Source organism: Mobula hypostoma, chromosome 11, assembly GCF_963921235.1.
Source record: "Mobula hypostoma chromosome 11, sMobHyp1.1, whole genome shotgun sequence".
Taxonomy (NCBI): Eukaryota; Metazoa; Chordata; class Chondrichthyes; order Myliobatiformes; family Myliobatidae; genus Mobula; species Mobula hypostoma.
In genome coordinates, this window is record NC_086107.1 from 102,821,347 (window position 1) to 102,841,211 (window position 19,865).

At 47.6% G+C, this 19,865-nt stretch overlaps 1 protein-coding gene across 2 annotated transcripts in view; it reads left to right on the plus strand.

The window, feature by feature from the left end:
* The window catches only part of LOC134354033 (thyrotroph embryonic factor-like), an 80,580-nt gene that overhangs the window by 49,260 nt on the left and 11,455 nt on the right, over positions 1 to 19,865 (plus strand). Inside the window, exon 5 of one of the 2 annotated variants that reach the window (XM_063062712.1) lies at positions 6,469 to 6,954. The exons of the other annotated variant lie outside the window; for it this stretch is intronic. Coding sequence (XP_062918782.1) covers positions 6,469 to 6,510 — 42 coding nt within the window. The 3' untranslated portion in view covers positions 6,511 to 6,954. Of the gene's footprint in view, positions 1 to 6,468; positions 6,955 to 19,865 lie in introns of those variants that run through there. 2 annotated transcript variants of the gene reach the window in all.

Genomic DNA, 19,865 nt, shown 5'->3' on the forward strand with positions numbered 1-19,865 from the left:
GTGTTGTGAGTGTTGCTTTGACCCCAGTATCTGCAGAGTATTTTGTGTTTATGATAATGTGGTAAACTGGATTAACAAATTTGCAGATGACACCAAGAATGGGGCATAGTGGACAGCAATGATAGCTATCAAAGCTTGGACCAGCTGGAAAAATGAGCTGAAAAATAGTAGATGCAATTTAATGCAGACAAGTGCGAGGTGTTGTACACTGGGAGGACAAACCAGGGTAGGACTTGCACAGTGAATAGTAGGACACTGGGAGTGTGGTAGAACAAAGGGATCTGGGAATACAGATTCAAAATTCCTTGAAAGCGGCATCACAGGTAGATGGGGTCATAAAGAGAGCTTTTGAATACATTGGCCTTTATAAATCAAAGTATTAAATACTCTGACCCCTTCCTTTCTGGTCCTGATTAACGGTTTCTGAAGAAGTTGGGATGATATTGCGTAAGAAGTTGGTGACCAATGTTCCCTCTAATTTGTAATGACCAGTGTGCACAAAAACCTTGTATTGTGCAATTTTTTTGCCCAGTGATGACGACAACATGTGCATACTGAATGTTTAAGTGGAAGTAAACCTGAAACTATTCTAAGGATAGTAAACTACCAAATCCAGCGGCTGCACGTTCCTGACCTCATGAGCTTTCAGTGTAGCAGTTTCTACTATTTCATTAAGCCATTCCGCCTTAAATGAACTAGTAGTTCTTTTGCCCTTCCTCGTGCCCTTTGCTTCTTTGGAATTCGACATGGTAAATCAATAATTTCCTCAATAAAAACAGTATAAATAAAGCCAGTTCTAAAATCTGCAGACAAATCATCGCAAACTCCACACCGTCGTCATCAGAAACCGGAAAAGGAAATGTGATTGTGTTTGTTCGTGAAATATACTTAACATGCCATCGAGGTGGAGGGTGACAGCGATTTGTGCGCATTTTAAATTCCTTTTGTGCGCCAGTAGGAAAAGATATGTGCATGCGCACACCTTAGAGAGAACATTGTTGGTGAGGACAAATTTTTAATATTATCTGCAGTTCTTTCAATTTCTACCGAAGCACACTTTTTTTCCCGCAGTAGTACAACAGATTTTCCAGTGAACGTGCTGAGTTTAAAGGGAACAGGAAACATACAAATACTCCGGAACCTGGTTGCACTAAAACGCACTCACATTCCAGACTTTTGGTGTTCTGAACCCCAATCTGGACTCCGGCTGCTAGTGCGGTCTACATACTGGACCCTCCGTACACAGTCTCAACTATTGACGGAGTCATACTCTGAACTATTGATATTGGTAACCCGATACAGGCAGAACTCCAGATCAGAGCAATAAATCTCTATCTGGCACTCAGACCCTCCTGTGATAAAGCCCTTTACTTTCCCAGTTGCTTGCTGAACCTACCGGTCTACTTTCAGTGATCTGTGTACCAGGATGGCCAGGTCTCTCTGAAGCCCACACCTCTCAACCTCTCTCGTTCCATGTGCCACCTTTATAACTTTTCACTTTACCTCCCTACGTACCTGTGAGGACCTGCCCCTTCCTCCTCACTACCTGCTCTTCTACCTAGCCATAGGTATCACCAGTTAGAATCTAGTAGGTATATTACTATAGATGCCCTCATTCAAATCACTGCTATAAATAGAGAACATCTGGGTGTTAGCATCAATCTATGCAACACATCACATCACAGGTCCTAACTAACAGTTCGTTATATGAGTCCTGTTGGTAGGGACGGGGGGTGTCTCAACCTGAAACGTCGACTGTTTATTCCTCTCCACAGATGCTGCCTGATCTGTTGAGTTCCTCCAGAATTTTGTGTTTGTTGCTCTGATATGGACCAACTCTTCTCTTTTTGTAATAGGGCTACCCTTTCATGCGTGGAATTAGCCTGGTCAATCTCTGTGGGGAGCAGCTTGCAATCATTACAATTAGAATTCGCACTTTGCACCCTATCCATGCCCCTCATAACTTTTTGTAAAGAGGTCAGAGCTAGCTGAGAGCTTCAAGTTCCCAGGTGTAAAGTTGGCCGAACCTTTCTGCTGGTCCAGCCACATTGATGCCTCTACTTTCTCCAAAGGCTAAGGAAATCCGGTGTATCCCTGATGACTCCCACCAGCTTTCACAGATGCACCAAAGCAAGCATCCTGCACAGATGCATCGTGGAAGTTACTTTGTGCCAAAGCCCAACGCACTGCAGAGGGTTATGAATACAGTCCAGCCTTCACACAATCCAGCCTCCTCCCTTCCACTGTCTCTGTTTAAACTTCTAATGCCCCAGGAAAGTGGCCAACATGACGATGGACCCTTCCCAGCTCAATTATTCTCTCTTCTCTGCTCTCCCATCTGGCAGAAGTTTATGAAAGAAGAGCACATATCACCAGAGTAAGGACTGCTTTCACTTCACTGTGATCCAACCCTTGATGAGACCCCTCAGAAGCCCTCGGTTAATGGTAAGGCTCTGTGGCACAACAAAGGTTGGGAACCCCTGCTCTAGAGGATAAACTTTGATCTCCCAGTCTCCCCCACCACCGCCCTCACATTCTGCGTGTCGACTTTACAATGCACTTTCTATGCATTTCGATTTTCCTGTTTCACTCATGGAATGATCGGTCTGGCAAACAAATCTAAAGCTTTTTATTGTGCGTCAGTAAACACGTCAATGAGAAAAACAACACTAACAAACATCTATCAGTTCATCTCTTCAGCAAAAGGTTAACTACTTTGTGTTTTATATTAAAATTATTTAGCATAATGATACATTAATAAGCAACTATTTACGGTAAGGCATCCCTTCTAAGCATGAAGAGTCAGAAAGCTTAAGGTCCTTTGTCATCAGCTGTTGCCGCAGTGGCTTTTGGATGCATGTCTTCCAGGTTTTAAAACACATTAAGGAGCGTTGAAAGAACACCATGATGGCTGGAGGAACCATCTTGGACACTGGCCTCTTCTGCAATTGATGGAAAAGCTCGATTACCAATTGCAGAGGGTGATGGGGAAGCGAGTTAGTGGAGAACAGTCTCCTGTGGACGGCGGTAGCTACTCTCCGATACACTTTCTCAGCCCAGCAGGAAGTGGTGGTAGGAACATCTTCACCCTCTGCATCTGGGTGGGACTCAAGGTCTATATCAAACCACTGCTCCTCCAAGACTGGCTCTGGTCCTGCAGTAGGTAACGCGGCCTGCGACTTGGCCAAGGGTGGGCTGCCAACCTCCCTGTTCTCCACTCTCTGCAGTGTACGCAATGGGACATTATTTTCCACCTGATGGCTGGAAAGTTTCATCTTCCTGACTCTGAGCTCCACGTTCCTGGGTACCACAGCTTCTGCCCGAATCTCGTGCTGGTCCTGACCCTCAGGATATCTGGGCTTTTGAAGCTTGTAATCCACCGGTTTAAATGAAATGTAATACATAGGGTGAATAAATTTCTCATGCCGCAGTAAGTATATAAGCACTGTTGATACGTTCATCTTGGCGATGAAAGGGCAAAAGCAGAGATTCAGGGCAGATTGAGGGCTAAACAAAATCTCAGGCAGATATTCAGACTGGCTTCCTAGTTGATCAGGTAACCACGAAGACTGTAGACATCAAATGGCAACAGCTGATACCCTGACGACACCAAGCAATGTCACAATGGCTTCATACCTGGCAGTGTGACCTCATCAAGACCCAAGGGGGGAGGGGGACAGCTTTCCCCAAAACACAAACTTGTGGCCAACAACCAAACGAGAGAACCACTTCAGAAGGAGGGAGATGCAGGGAGACAGATTGAAAGATATAGAGAGGGGGGGAAAGACAGAGAGAGAGAGACAGAGAGAGAGAGAGAGAGAGAGAGGGAGAGAGATAGAGACGGGCAATTCTGAGGCATCATTCCCAAACTCGGGATATTTCAAAGGACATTTGCAAAATACTAAGCATTTCCTTGAATGGTCACCAGTGTAACATAGGAACACATCTGTAACAGAGTGAAGTTACAAAGAATGAGACGGGAGATCAGTCAATCTGAAACTATAGGGTATAAGCAAAAGACTTTTGGCCTGCTGCGTTCACCAGCAACTTTGATGTGTGTTACTTGAATTTCCAGCATCTGCAGAATTCCTGTTGTTCGGGTATAAGCAAAAGAATAGATCCAGCACCCACTCATTCTGACCCAAACCTCCCGTAGTAATATGCAAATCCCAAACACTAAACCCTGTTCTTCACACAAGTGTCTACCAGTAACTATCACCCCAATCACTGAGCAGTAACCCTGTCTCTGATCAGAGGCTGTAACTTGTTAGACAAACCCTCAGCCACTGATTCCCAATGGGGGTGGCACCACCCTCTCTCCCCCCTCCCCCCAGGGGTGGTTACATCTCCTAAGGGGGTGTTAGGGGAAATAGAAGTTGTCAGGGGGCATTCAAGATTCTTAGGAGGGGCGGTAAGTGGCACCCTAACTTGAAGCATGAGACCTGACCGGCCGTTAGCAGAGCAGACATTAACAAAAAGGACGAGGCCCTGAAACTCAGAAAGAACCACAGCTCAGCCAGCGGCGAACACTCATCGTCACAACACATCTGAAACTCGGCAATCTCACCCAACCTTACCAACCAAACAGACATTATTGGGGATGTGTAAATTAGCAACCAGGGCTTCCAACAGTTCCCCTTGACTCCCGGCATGGAACGAGTTCGTGCAAAATAACAGTTGATAAGTCAAGTCCACCCTCTCCACTTTCTCTACAGATCTACGGAAAGCAGGTCGCACAATGGTACAGCGCTGGCTGGAACCAAACGGTGAAGTAGAGCCAATCAGTGAACCTGCCGGCCCTGAGGATGCCTCTTGAGGTGTTCAAAGAGACCCCGGCTTCATATGCGTGGTCAAGAGCCATCTTCAGGGATTATGAGACCACTACCTGATTGGTCAATCACGCTGACTGGAATAGTATAAAGGTAGCTTTGCCAAGCACCAGCTCTATCCTGACTAACGTTCAGATTCTAATCTGAATCCTTGTCAACATAGTCTTCGCTGTTGTGATCGTCTTCATCCTGGCCTCGCCGTTCCTTTGCGTGCCGCTACCATCGATCCATCCCCGTCAACTCACTGCCATCGTCAACATCCCATAGGCATTCCCAGTTTGTGTTATTTTTTAAAATTTTAATTTAGCCCCATTATGATGGATATATACATCAATTTCTGTGAGCCTGAAGGAGGTGAAGCCTTGAATTCTAATCCTGCTGAGAAACAGAAACTACTGAAAGTGCGTCAATAGGATGTTACTTACCTGGAGTGTGGTTTCATTCCGTTCCCATCACATCAGCGACGCCCCATATGTCTTATTTGTAATACTATACTGTCTAATGAAGCCGTGAAACCATCAAGATTGCACGAAAAGACACCCTGAAAAGGCTACGTGTGGTGTTACTCAGTTCCAGGAGATGAAAGGAGCATTTGAAAAGCATTGCACTTATCATTTGCCGAGAAAGCTAAAAATGACCTTGATAATGGTCTCATTGCTTCTTATAACATTTCCAAAATGATAGCAAGGTGTGGAAAATCTCATACAACTGGTGAAAGATTAATAATGCCTGCTGTATCAGAAGTGCTCACCACTGTTCTCAAAATCATACCAGTATTTTAAAATCAATTCCTCTGAGTAATAACTCTGTAGCTCATCATATTGACAAAATGAGTGAAGACATTGAGCATCAACTATGCACCGAGCCACAAAAAACAGAAATTGGGGTACAACTGGATGAGATAACTGTGCGAGACAATGAGGCATTGCTAATGGCGCATGTACGGTTTATCAAAAATGGAAAAGTTTATGAAGAAAATTTCTTTTGTAAGAAGTTAAAAATATCAATGGAGAATCAATCTACGACAAGCTCAAAATGCATATTGAGTATAAAAGTATTCCGATTAGGAATGTGATTTCTTATGCAACAGGTAGAGCTTCATATATGACAAGTCACCATGCTGGTTTAGTAGCATTTATGAAAAAAAAGATTCCAAGTCTGTTTACAATCCATTGTGTAATTCATCGTCAACATCTCACAGCCAAAAAACTCAGCCGCAACTTCTTCCAAGTTTGACTCTTCTAATATCTGGTATCAACAAAATTAAAGCTCATTCACTAAATAGCAGAATATTTCGCCAATTACTCCAAGATAACGATGAAGAACTTGAATGCTTCTTCTTCACACTGAAGTGCACTGGCTGTCAAAAGGCTGCTGCTTAAAATGTTTCTTTGATCATTGATCTTATTGACACTATGGTTGAATTTTTGCTCAAAGTTGACAAGATCTTGGGAGATGTGGCATACCTAGCCAATCTTCACGACAAAATCCACATTCTAAATATGAATTTGCAGGGTGAGAATTTCAATTTAATCCAGGCAAAAAGTGTAATGTCCAGTGTCCTTTTATCAGAAAGTTGGAAATATATAAGCAAAACATTAGGAGAATAATGTTCTTACAGTTTCCCTCTCTTTCACAGACTGTGATTTGCAAGAATACTGCTTACACCTACAGCCACTGAAGAAGGATTTTCAGAATTGATTCAAGGACTTCAATGATCTGCAAATGCCGGACTGGGTAATTAACCCATTTCTTTGCAAGGCAGAAGAACAGGAAGAGAGCTTCCGTGAAAAGAGTTTCAAAATTCAAGAAGCAAAAGTGCTTTTCGAAAATGTTGGCTTTTGTGGTATGTGACTGCACTGTCATACAACGTCCCCTGGTCTTTGGAGAAGAGCCAAACTGCTCTTCATTGCATTTCCATCCTCCCACTCTGTTGAAAGAGGGTTCAGTGCAGTGAACCACATACTCACAAAAAAAAACGGAAGCTGCTTGGACATTGTTACCCACGGGGCTTTTGCTGTCACAACTTGAACCAGATACTTCAACCCTTGCTAAAAACCATCAAGATCAGGGATCACATTGATATAGAAGCTGTGGTACAGCGCACAGGTACTGTTGCAAGTTAGGTTTAAAGACAAATAAAATTTTAAAGCAGAATCACTTTTCTCATGTTAGCATATGTTTTTACACTATGGGGGCATTGGAAAGTATATTGTGCCTAAAAGGGGTGTTGGTAACTATGAAAATGCTTTGATTGTGCAAAAAAAGGTTGGGATACACCATTGATGCTTCCTTGATGTTCAGTACAGACTTGTTAGGCCAAAGGGTGTGCTGTGTGACTCTGTGACCTTACATCTGGACCACCTCACTGAGGCCACAGCTGGTCCTTGTACTTAAGAGGACGTACTTGCCCTAAAGGTATCTCAGAGAGGTTGAATAGGTTGAACCCTGGGACTGACCAGGGACGGTCTGTACTCATTAGTTCAGAACGAGAGATGGTCTTAGTGAGGCTAGGTGGTAGGAGGTTGTTTCCCCTCGTGGAAAATCGAGAGCTGGGCAAGGGGACATTGTTCAGAAATAAGGGGTCGTCAGATTAAACCGACGATGAGGAGTTTCATATCTTCAAGGCCACGGCAGAGGGATCTTCATTCCATGAGGGATCTGAGGAAAGGCAGGGATCCACTAGCGGCCAGCATCATATTTAATGAGGTAGCCCAGAGGGGCCGAATGGCCTACTCTTTATTCTATGTTTTTATGAAAGGTGTGGGAGAAGGACGAGATGCGCTGGGGGATGCTTTACTGTATTTTCAGCGACTTTTCAAAGGTAACACAGATGTTCTCACTGGTTCTATTAAGTTGTGGCCAGCAACGTTTTTGAACTGTGGGTGTAGTCGCTTTCCCCACATTGCTTTAGTTAGCCAAGTGTCTGGGCTGAAGGCCTCTGCCTGGCTGAGCTGGGTGGAATTACAGGTGTCAGAGACCCAGGATCAGATCATTTGTAACAGGGACGGGATGGTGTGTGTCAGGGCCGGGCTTGAGTGCGTTTGTGTGTGTGTCTGTGTATATGACAGAAAGAGAAGGAGGGAGGGAGGGAGGGGGGAGAGAGAGAGGAATAGAGAGGGAGAGATAGAGACAGAGAGGGAGAGGATTGAGATAGAGAGAGGGAGAGAGAGAGGATAGAGATAGAGAGAGAGGGAGGGGGAGAGGGATAGCGAGGGAGAGATAGAGATAGATAGAGAGAGAGAGAGAGAGAGAGAGGGAGAGAAAGAGAGAGAGAGAGAGGGAGAGATGATGGTAGAGTTGGTTGGTCCTGGGTGTGTGTGCATGTGTATGTGAATGTGTTTTGGTGGCTGGCGACAGTGGACTGACTAATTCCGGTGTGATAGTCACTCGGTTTCCACATGAACCCGACAGGGGAGACACACTGGCAGGAGAAGCGGTGACGGGCAGCTGTAGACCTGATTCGGTGTTTCCTTCCCCTTTTGATGGAAATATTCATCCTGCACACTAATTAGGCTGCGACGCTCTTGGCCCCTTCACCCAAACCACAGTTAGAGACCCTAGCACTGATCCCTGAACACTTCGAATTTTGCATTGGTTAATCGTCTGTCCCTGTTGTTGAACTACCTTCAGTGCCACAACCTTTACCAACCAGTACACCTCCCCTTAACTTCAGAGAACTTTGAGCCATTGATCTGTCTGCTGCAGTACCACTCTGCCACCTGCTGTCCGTACCCAGAATTGCAGTTAAAGGCGCCGCTCGCGGCCAGGGATTTCAGTGGGAAATATCCATTCAGTTTATGTTGCAAACCTTCACGCACCAGGAGCTTCCCAAGGATAACCTCATCCTTCTGAAGTACAGCCATTGTTGAAGTGGAGCGATAAAAAACAATATTGGCCAAGGCACCAGGGAAACTTTTCTTGCTCTTCTTCCTTGGAATATTGCAATGAGACCTTCCATATGCTAGAGCGGGGAGTTTAGTGTCTCTGTTGAAGGATACGTGACCTTTCCTCAGTGTTGTGGCTGTTGGCTACTCGTCTTTATTAGGCCAACTACAAATATCACACCTCCCAGAGGGGCCGAATGGCCTGTTCCTTCTCTTTGTTCCTACGTTTCTGTGAAAGGTGTGGGAGAAGGGAGAGGTGAGCCAGGAAACGGTTTATTTTTGTTGACGTTTCAAAGTTAACATGGAAATTCTTGCTGGTTATAGTAAGTCATGGGCGACCTTTTGGAACTGGGGACACAGCCTGGTTTCCTCATAGATTAAAATATAGATGGAGTGATTAGCGAATTTGCAGATGACACGGACATTGTTGGAACTGTGTATCATATTGTGAGGAAGATTGTGAAGGGATACAGTAGAAGAGTTCAGTTGGAAATGTGGGCAGAGAAGTGGCAGATGGAGTTTAACACGGACAAGTGTGAGGTGTTGGAATTTGCGAGGTCAGATGTAGGAGAAAAATATACTTTTGTGGCAGGACCTTTAGGAGCATTATTGCACAGAGGGATCTTTGAGTGCAAGTCCACAGCTCCCTGAGAGTGGCAACTCAAATGGAAAGGACGGTAGAGAGGCACACAGTGTCCTTGAGGTATGGTGTTGAGCCTAAAAGTCAGGAAGTCACATCGCGCCTGTATAAAACTTTAGCTGGGTCACATTTGGAGTATTGTATCCAGTTCTGGTTGCCCCGGGGCAGAAAGGATGCGGAGGCTGTGGAGAGGGTGAGGAAAAAAAGGTTCATCAAGATGTTGCCTGGATTAGACTATCAGAGGAGGTCCAACCAACTTGGATTATTTTCTCTGGACCATCAGATCAAACTTCCAAGAGGACCTCAACTTTGTTGTGGTTTGGAGGCTTGCGTGCCTCAGTGACCTGGAGAGCTATGCTGGCTGGAGTCAGGGCTTTGTGCTTTGGCTCTTGGTAGGGTCACCTATGCCAAACAGGTCAAAGGGTAGAGATCAGACTAAGAGTGGTCCACTGGTCCTCTGGGTTCGGGAGTTCAGCTCAGGGCTAACAACCCTGACTGGTAAAACAAAACTGTTACGGAAACAGCAATGAAGAACCGTACATCTGAGTGCGACGGTATTCCTGAGTCTCCATCCGGGACTTGTGTGACTGACAGTAGTGAAAACGGAGAGGAAGCTACTGACACGATGAAGGAAGCCCTGAACACTACCAGAGATGGGGGACCTTCACTGCTGCCCTAAACTCCAATGGTTTAACAGGTAGTAGGTAAGTATAGGAAGCTGAGGGAAGCCCTGAACACTACCAGAGATGGGGGACCTTCACTGCTGCCCTAAACTCCAATGGTTTAACAGGTAGTAGGTAAGTATAGGAAGCTGAAGGAAGCCCTGGTGGAAGAATGCAAAATTATGAGTCTTAGATAGAATCTTTTTCCCAGAATGGAAATGCCAAGTATTAGAGGGCGTAGCTTCCTCAGCTTATAGTTAGAGGGAGAAGGGGGAAGATCTGAGGAAGTTTATTAGAGAGGTGGGAGGTGCCAGGGAAAGTGCAGAAGCAGATAAGAGAGCAGCGTTTAGACAGACGCATGAATAGGCCAAGAACAGAGAGACGCACACCATGCAACACACATCAAAGTTGCTGGTGAACGCAGCAGGCCAGGCAGCATCTATAGGAAGAGGCGCAGTCGACATTTCAGTCCTGACGAAGGGTCTCGGCCTGAAACGTCGACTGCGCCTCTTCCTATAGATGCTGCCTGGCCTGCTGCGTTCACCAGCAACTTTGATGTGTGTTGCTTGAATTTCCAGCACATGCAGAATTCCTGTTGTTTGCGTTTAGACGCACACCATGTGCAGGTTAGTGGGAGGAGTTAGACTGGCATCGTGGTGAGCACGGACATTATGGGCTGAAGGGCCTGTTTCTGGACTGTCCCACGTCCTCTGTTTGACCAGGTCAGTCCCAACCTACAAAGTCCAGCCAATGAAATGGACGGAGCCTTTGATGGTGCGTTCTTACCATTAAAGTTCAAGCCTGGCTCCTGATCACACCTTCCAGCAGATACCAATTGAACTAGCATACGTATATATAAAATCCCTCCTTTACTGAGAGACGGGACCTGCTGCTGATAGACGAAGCGAGAAGTATGGAGAACTTCCACAGACGCACTGCGGGGAGTACCCTGACTGGCCTGGAGACACCAGTGCCCAAGGACGGGAAAGCCCACAAAAGGTGGCGGATACAGCCCAGTCCATTGCAGGAAAAGCCCTCCCCACCATCGAGCACCTCTACAAGGATCGCTGTCACAAGAAAGCAGCGTCCATCATCGAGGACCCCCACCGTCCGGGCCATGCTCTCTTCTCGCTGCTGCCATCGGGAAGGAGGTCCCTCAGCACGAGGCTCAGGAACAGTTATTACCCCTCAGCCGTCAGGCTCCTGGATAACTTCACTTCCCTCAACACTGGCTTGATTCCACAACCTACGGACTTACTTTCAAGGATTCAGGATGTTCTCGGTATTATTTATTACTGATTTATTGCTCTATTTTTTTATTTGCTCAGTTTATCATCTTTTGCACATTGTTTTGTCAGTCTTTGTGTGTAGATTTTCACTGATTCTATTGTATTTCTTTTTTCTACTGTGAATGTCTGCAGTAAAATTACTCTCAGTGTACTATGTGGCGAGATACATGTACTTGGACAATAAGTTGGCTTTGGACTTTGAGCTCTGCAATTGCATTGGCTGAGCAACAGGGAAGACTCTCTCAGCAGTGAATACACCAGGTGCCCAGACTCAGCACTGCATCTCAAGAGGTGGGATGGGGTAACTGCTGCCACCTCTGTCCCAGTGCTGTTGACTCTGCCCTCTCACTAGACTCTACCCCCTGACCACAACTTCCCCGGTCTACACGCGCCTAGTCCCACTGTCTGTCTCTCTAGGACCCACTGCAATTCCCGGCAAGGTGAACACCCGTGTGGTGGTGCTGCCTCCGAGCTTCAGGGACTTGGGTTCAATCCTGACTTCGGACGCTGTCTGGGTGGAGTTTGCAGGTTCTCCCCACAACTGTGCGGATTTCCTCCAGACGCTCCGCATTTCTCCCACATCCCAAAGGTGTGCAGGTTGGTGTGGTCATTGGCTTCTGTAAATTCCCCTTTGTGTGCGGGTGCGTGGTGGAGTCTGGGGAGAATAAAATGGGATTAGTGTAAATGTGTGCTTGATGGCTGGCATGGACTCAGTGGGCCAAAGGGCCTGTTTCTGTGCTAGATAACTCTGTGATTTTAGATTAGATTATGAGAACAGTCAGTCCTCGTTTATTGTCATTTAGAAATGCATGCATGCATTAAGAAATGATACAATGTTCCTCCAGAGTGATATCACAGAAAAACAGGACAAACCAAAGACTGACACTGACAGACCACATAATTATAACATATAGTTACAGCAGTGCAAAGCAATACCATAATTTGATGAAGAACAAACCATGGGCACGGTAAAAAAAGTCTCAAAGTCCTGATCGACTCTCGAGTCCCCGATAGCAGGCGGCAAAGGGAGAAACTCCCTGCCATAAACCTCCAGGCACCGACAACTGCCAGTGCATTGGAAGCAGCCGACCACAGCCGACACCGAGTCTGTCCGTCCGAAAACTTCGAGCCTCCGACCAGCCCCTCTGATACAGCCTCCCGAGCACCATCCTCTGCCGAGCACCTTTGACCTCGCCCCAGCCACCAAAACAAGCAAAACCGAGGATTCGGGGCCTTCTGCTCTGGAGGTTCCAGACCACACAGTAGCAGGGGCAGCAACTCCATGACTTTATGACTCTTTGGTCCATAACTCTGTAACTACCCCCATGGTACTCCGGAAATCCACTAACAGTGATCATGAATGGACGAGCTCAAGACGCTGGAGTGGGATTTGAGCTCACCACCTTCTGACTGGTTGAGTGGCAGAATCTACAACTAGGGATGGGCAATAAATGCTAGCGATGTCCGGAGTGAGTGTTCAAAGTCAAAGACAAAGCAGATTTATTACCAAACTATGCAGAAACACAAGAAAGTCTGCTGATGCTGGAGTTCCGGAACGACATGCTGGAGGAGCTCAGCAGCTCAGGCAGCATCCATGGATATAAATAAAAGTCAATGTTTCGGGCCGAGACCCTTCCTTCATACGTTACCATATGCAACCCTGAGATTCATTTTCTTGCGGGCATTCACAGTAGAACAAAGAAATACAATAGAATCAATGAAAAACGAGACACAGACAATGTGTAAACGATTAACTGTGCAGATCCAAACAAGCAAACCTTTTTATCCTGGCGTCCTCCCCCTTCCTTTCCAGTCCTGATGAAGGATCTTGCCCTGAAACGTCGACTGTTGACTCTTTTCCATAGCTGCTGCCTGACCTGCTAAGTTCCTCCACCGTTTTGTGGGTGTTGCTCTGGATTTCCAGCATCTGCAGAATCTCTTGTGTTTAGACCATAAGATATAGGAGCAGAAGTGGGCCATTCGGCCCATCGAGTCTGCTGCACCATTCAATCGTGGGCTGATCCAATTCTTCCAGTCATCCCCACTCCCCTGCTTTCACCCCATACCCTTTGATGCCCTGGCTAATCAAGAACCTATTTATCTCTGCCTTAAATACTCCCAACGACTTGGCCTCCACAGCCACTCGTGGCAAAAAATTCCAATAATAATGACTAATAAATAAGTAAATAGATAATACTAAGAACAGGAGTTGCAGAGTCCTTGAAAATAAGTCTACAGGTGGTGGAATCAGTTCAGTGTTGAGGTGAGTGAGGAGCCTGATGGTTGAGGGGGTAATAACTGTACATGAACCTGGTGGTGTGAGCCCTGAGGCTCCTGTACCTCCTTCCTGAAGGCAGCAGTGAGAAGGGACCGTGGCCTGGGTGGTAGCGGCCCCTGATGATGGGTGCTGCTTTCTTAGTGCTCCTTGTAGGTGTGCTCAGTGGTGGGGAACATTAACCCGATGCAGATTGGGGGACCGCTTCGTCGAGCACCTCCGCTCCGACCGCCACAACAGACAGGATCTCCCAGTAGCCACCCACTTCAACTCTGCTTCCCACTCCCATTCGGATATGTCCATACGTGGCCTCCTCTACTGCCATGATGAGGCTAAACTCGGGTTGGAGGAGCAACACCTCATATACCGTCTGGGTAGTCTCCAGCCCCTTGGTACGAACATAGAATTCTCCAACTTCTGGTAATTCCCTCCCCCTCCCTTCCCCTATCACTATTTCACTCTGCCCCCTCCCCCAGCTGCCTACCACCTCCCTCATGGTTCCGCCTCCTTCTACTACCCATTGTGTTTTCCCCTATTCCTTCTTCACCTTTCCTGCCCATCCCCTCCCCCACCCCCTTTATCTTTCCCCTTACTGGTTTTTCACCTGGAACCTACCAGCCTTCTCCTTCCCACCCTCCCCCCACCTTCTTTATAGGGTCTCTGCCCCTTCCGTCTTCAGTCCTGACGAAGGGTTCCGGCCGGAAACGTTGACCGATCGTTTCCACAGATGCTGCCCGACCTGCTGAGTTCCTCCAGCGTGTTGTGAGTGCTGCTTTGACCCCAGCACCTGCAGATTGTCTTGTGTTCGGGAAAAGCTGGCTGTCCTTCGGTTCAGTAGATGGCCTGGAGCAGCTGCATACGTTGCCTTGCTTTAGGGCTGCACGGGGCTGGGCTTTTATCCTGCTTCTCTGATGATTCAGCCAGGTGTCTGACACACTCAGAGACCTGTGGCTAGTTGCCATGGTTATCAGATCCCCATCCAAGTCGCCGTCAGATCCTCCACGTTTCCATCTGGCCGATTTTTAAAAAAAATCCATTTCAAAGCCAGCACCTTGATTTTTAAAATTACCCCTAGACACGGGAGATTCTGCAGATGCTGGAAATCTTAGAGCAACACACACACAGATTGCTGGAGAAAATGCATCAGGTCAGGTAACACCTATGGAGGGAAATAAAACAGTCGACATTTCAGACAGAGACTCTTCATCCTTTTGTGTGTGCTGTTTAAAATGACTACCCTCCTCTCCCCGTAACCATTTCCAGGGCTGCTGAAAGTCAGTCAGGTTGGCGACAGTCCTCCGCGTCCGGCCTTATTGTTTGATATTCCTTGTTCCACTGGACCTCTCAGGTTCATGAACTCCAATCTCTAACCTCTCTCCCTTTAGGGCCATAGAGCAGCACAGCACAGAATGGGGCCCTTCGGCCCATCTAGTCTGTGCAAGGCTGTTATCCTGCTTAGTCCCACTGATCTGCTCCAGGACCATAGCCCTCTACACCTGCCCATCCGTGTACTTATCAAAATTTCTCTTGAATGTTGCAATCAAACTACTCCCCTGAGGGTGCGGGAGACAATGGTGTGGGCACGGTAGCATAGTGGTTAGCACAACGCCAGTGACCCGGGTTCAATTCCCACCACTGCCCGTAAGGAGTCTGTACATGGGTTTCCTCCGGGTGCTCTGGTTTCCTCCCACAGTCCAAAGACCTACCGTTTGGTAGGTTGATTGATCATTGCGAGTTGTCCTGTGATTAGGCCTAGGGTTAAAACTGGGGGCTCGAGGGGCAGGAATGGGCCTGTTCCATATCACAGTGAACGAATAAATGATGGGAATGTGGGGAGATTTAAAGATGGGATTAAAATGGGAGGAGGAGGAGATGATGGCAGCGTGCGCGGCCTCTCCGGTGAATGATATCTGTAATCTGTCAAGTAGGGGACCGTGCACAACTCTGATTTGATGGAGACGGACGTGATAGCACGGAGAAACATCTAGAAAACTTCTGAAATGCCCGCTTTGCTGCCGCTGCTACTGTGTGGTAACCGGAATCTCCGGAGCTGAAGGCCCCGAATCCTCGGCTTTGCTTGTTTCAGCAGCCGGAGCTAGGTCGAAGGCGCTTGGCAGAGGATGGCGTTCGGGAGGCTGTATCGGAGCAGCTGGTCGGAAGCTCGAAGTTTGACGGATGGACTCAGTGTCGGCTGTGGTCGGCTGCTTCCAAGGCAGCGGCAGGTTGACGGTGCCTGGAGGTTTATGGCAGGGAGTTTCTCCCTTTTGCTGCCTGCTATCGGGGACTCGGGAGTCGATCGACTCGGGGACTTTGAGACTTTTTTACCGTGCCCATGGTTTGTTCTTAATCAAATTATGGTATTGCTTTGCACTGCTGTATCTATATGTTATAATTATGTGGTTCTGTCAGTGTTAGTCTTTGGTCTGTCCTGTTTTCTGTGATATCACTCCGGAGAAACATTGTATCATTTCTTAATGCATCTAAATGACAATAAAAGAGGACTGAGTGTTCTCATAATCCAAAAAATAGGATTAGTCTAAATGGGTGGATGATAGCCAGTATGAACACAATGGGCTGAAGGGCCCAAATCCCTTGATGATGAGTTAATTTCCCATTCTGTTTGAGTACATCTCCCTCTTAGGTAAACACTTAGATCCACACAGTACCAGTGATCTGGGTTCAATTCCCACCACTGCCCGTAAGGAGCTTGTATGTCCTCTTCGTGACCGCGTGAGTTCCCAACTGTCTGAGCTCTCCGTCCCAGCGTCTGCTACTGTCCAACCCCAGTCTTGTCTCTGGCCATCTGGAGACCCCTGTCCTCTTCTTTCCATAAAGAGATAATCCACAGGAAAACACAGGGTTCCTGGAGTCAAACACAATGAAACAGGCTCTCCAGCCGAGACTCACTCCCAGCTACACTAACCCACTCTAATTCCAACTTTAATTTCCCCACATCCCCACCAACTAGCACCCCCCCCCAACTAGGGGTAACTTAAAATGACCAATTAACCTACCAACCCACACGTGTTTGTGATGTGGGAGGGAAGTGGAGGGCCCAGAGGGAACCGAGGAGGGTCTTCTTTGGCTGGAGGGCAGTGAGTTTGTGGAATTCATCGCCGCAGGTGGCTGTGGGGGCCACGTCGATGGATAACATTTAAAGCAGAGGTCAAGAGGCTCCTGATTAGTCAAAGGTTACGGGGAGAAGGCAGGGGAATGGGGTTGGGGGACAATAATAAATCAGCCACGACGGAATGGCAAAGTAGTCTCGATGGGCTGAATGACCTAATTCTGCTCTTATGCCTCATGGTCTTGGGGAAGCCCACGTGGTCATGGTGCAGTGTGATCAAAGTCACCAGAGAGATGGAGCTGGTAGTTATGAAGTAGTCTTTTATTTGACAGAAGGAGACACAGCAGGCATCATATCGAGACCCCTTCAGGGGAAGAGGCCTTTTCGACCCAATACTACATGACATATTATATGCTAAAGGTCGAAGGACAATTCTTGATTTACAATGTATCTACAATGCTTCCTTTGAATTACATACAACTTTCACACCTCCTTCTTTGCACCCGCACTCCAGACACCCAAAATAAATATTAATCAGCATTGTTTGGTTTTTCAATTAACAGCTCTCGGAACCCATTGTCCAGAGCTGCATTTAAATTTAATCTACAGTCCATAATCAGGTCTAAAGATTGGCGGCAGAAGCTAATATTTTGTTATACACCCCAAGTCCAGAATATGATCCCACAGTCACAGGAGGAACGTGCAAACTCCACGCAGTGATCAGGATCGAACCCTGGCCACCAGAGCCATGAGGATTTACATTTATGATTCGTAAAAGGGTAGTCGATTTCTTTCCTTTCATCTTCCCCCTCTATCTCTGTCCACCTTGTTCATCGGTTTGAAAGCGTCTTGTTATTGACTCTGCGACAGTTTTACATCAGCCAGGAAAATGACGACTGTCCCCTTGGTACTCTGATCGGCCCTCGACACAAACATGGGCAATATTCGCCGGCTTGCACAAGCTCCTGCTGACTTTCAGCACCGGGCCTGATCTGCTCAACCAGTATCTTGAGTCAATTAAGATAATGCAGGAGCTGGAAGATTAAATTGCTCTGGGACTCCTGTCTCTCAGAAGCAGAAGGTTGATTTGCGACAGGCTCTCTCCCCTCTGTCTCATTCGCCCCTCCCCCACTCTACCCCTCCCTCACTCCCCACCCCCCCCACACACACCCCACCCACAGCAGGTGTGTTACTGGTAATGGTTTGTGTGGAGTAACTCTTCCCCAAACATTTCTCACCCCTTAAAAGATGGTTTCAGCTGCCTGACTGCTTCCAGTGTTGCAACGCTGCTCAGGGACAGTAAGTTCTGGAAAGGGGGTTGTTGGAACGAATCTCGCTGCGAGATGCCTGCTGGCTCTGTAGGCTGTTTCATGAATAGAACACCTTTACTGATAGTTTAAATATGAGAGAGAGAGAGGGAGAGAGAGAAAAAGGGAGTTCTTGTGATACTCTCAGTGTCTGATTCGCTCCATTCCTCTCACACTCTCACTCCCTACCTCCTCCCTGGCTCTCACTCTCAGACCATCACTCGGTCTCATTTGCTATAACAGGCAGCCTCAAACCACCCCCCCCCCCGGTTTATTTATGTTCTGCTGTTGCATCTCTCTCTCTCCCTCGTCTCCCCCCTCTCTGTCTCGTTCCCTCCCTCCTCCCTCTCTCCTTCTCTTGCCCCTCCTACTCTCTCTCTCCCTCTCACCCCATCTCTTTCTTTCTCTCTTTCACTCTTCCTCTTTCCCTCTCTCACTCTCTCCCCTATCTCTTTCTCTCTTTCATTCTCTTTTTCTCTGTCTGTCCCTCTCCCTCTCTCACTTTTTCCCTCTCTTTCTTTGTCTCTCTCCCTCCCTCTCTCCCTCCTTCTCTCTGTCCCTCTCCCCTCTCTTTCTCCCCTCTCTCTTCCTCCCTCCCTTCCTCCCTCTCTCTGTCTCATACACACGCTGACTGCTGTTCTCTCCCACTGTCTCACTCTTCACCATTTCCCTCTCTGCCCTCTGCCCTCTCTACCGCCTCCCCTTCTCTCCCTCCCTCTCAACCCTTTTTCACGTCACGTTAGACCTCGGCTCAGTGGTTCCCTGGCATCCTGGCTGATTTTGCTTCACAGCATCAACATCTGAAGCAGAGGGTCTGGTGTCAGTGTGTGTACCTCACTCTGCCCCTGTCAGTGCCCGATCACTCCCCCACCCCCCCTCACACACACACACACACACACACACACCCACTCCATCGCCAGCCTTGGTTTCTTTCGAGGACTGCGCAATGATGCAGCTAGGAGAGCCGCCCCCTCACACCTCTCATCACCCGGGTTCGATCCTGGACTTCGCTTCTGTCCATGTGGAGCCTGCAGCTTCCCCCCGGATTCCCTCCGAATGATCCATTTCTTTGTTTAGGGATACAGCACAGGAATGGGCCCTTCCAGCCCAACCAACCACACTGCTCAATTACACCCATGTGACCAATTAACTTACTTTGGGCACGTGGGAGGAAACCAGGGCACCGGGGAGGAGATCTACATAGTTACGGGGAGAAGGTAGAAACTCCTTAGGGACGGCGGCTGCATTGAACGCAGGTCATTGGCGCAGTAACATCGTTACACAAACCACTACATGACCAAGTCACCCCCCTGTAATTGGGGAGTTTTCTCCCCGTGTCCCATAGGTTTAGAATTTAGAATTTATTTAAATCCCACAACATGTGGGAGTAAAAATCTTTGCGTTATGACTCCATTACGTTGTACAGACAGGTGAATTTAAAAGTCTAATGGCTTGTGGAAAGAAGCTGTCCCATAGCCTGTTGGTCCTGGCTTTAATGCTGTGGTCCCGTTTGCCAGACGGAAGCAGCCAAAACAATTTATGGTGGGGGTGGCTGGTGTCCCTGATGGTCTTCCAGGCCTTCTTCACACACCTGATGCTGTAAATGGAGGGAAGTTCACGTCCACAGGTGCACTGGGCTGTCCGCGCCACTCTCTGCAGTGCCCAGCGATCAAGGTTGGCGCAGTTCCCGGCGATACAGCCAGTCAGGATGCTCTCAATGGTGCCCCTGCAGAAGATCTGAGGATCTGGGGGCCGAATGCCAAACTTCTTCAGTCGCCTGAGGTGATGTAGGTGTTATAGGTGTTAGTACGTTAAATGCAGACATCCCACCCTGCAAAAACTCATTTCAGGGAGGTAGCACCACCACCCCCGCCCCCCCCCCGCAACCCCATATTCCCCCCCCCGGTCA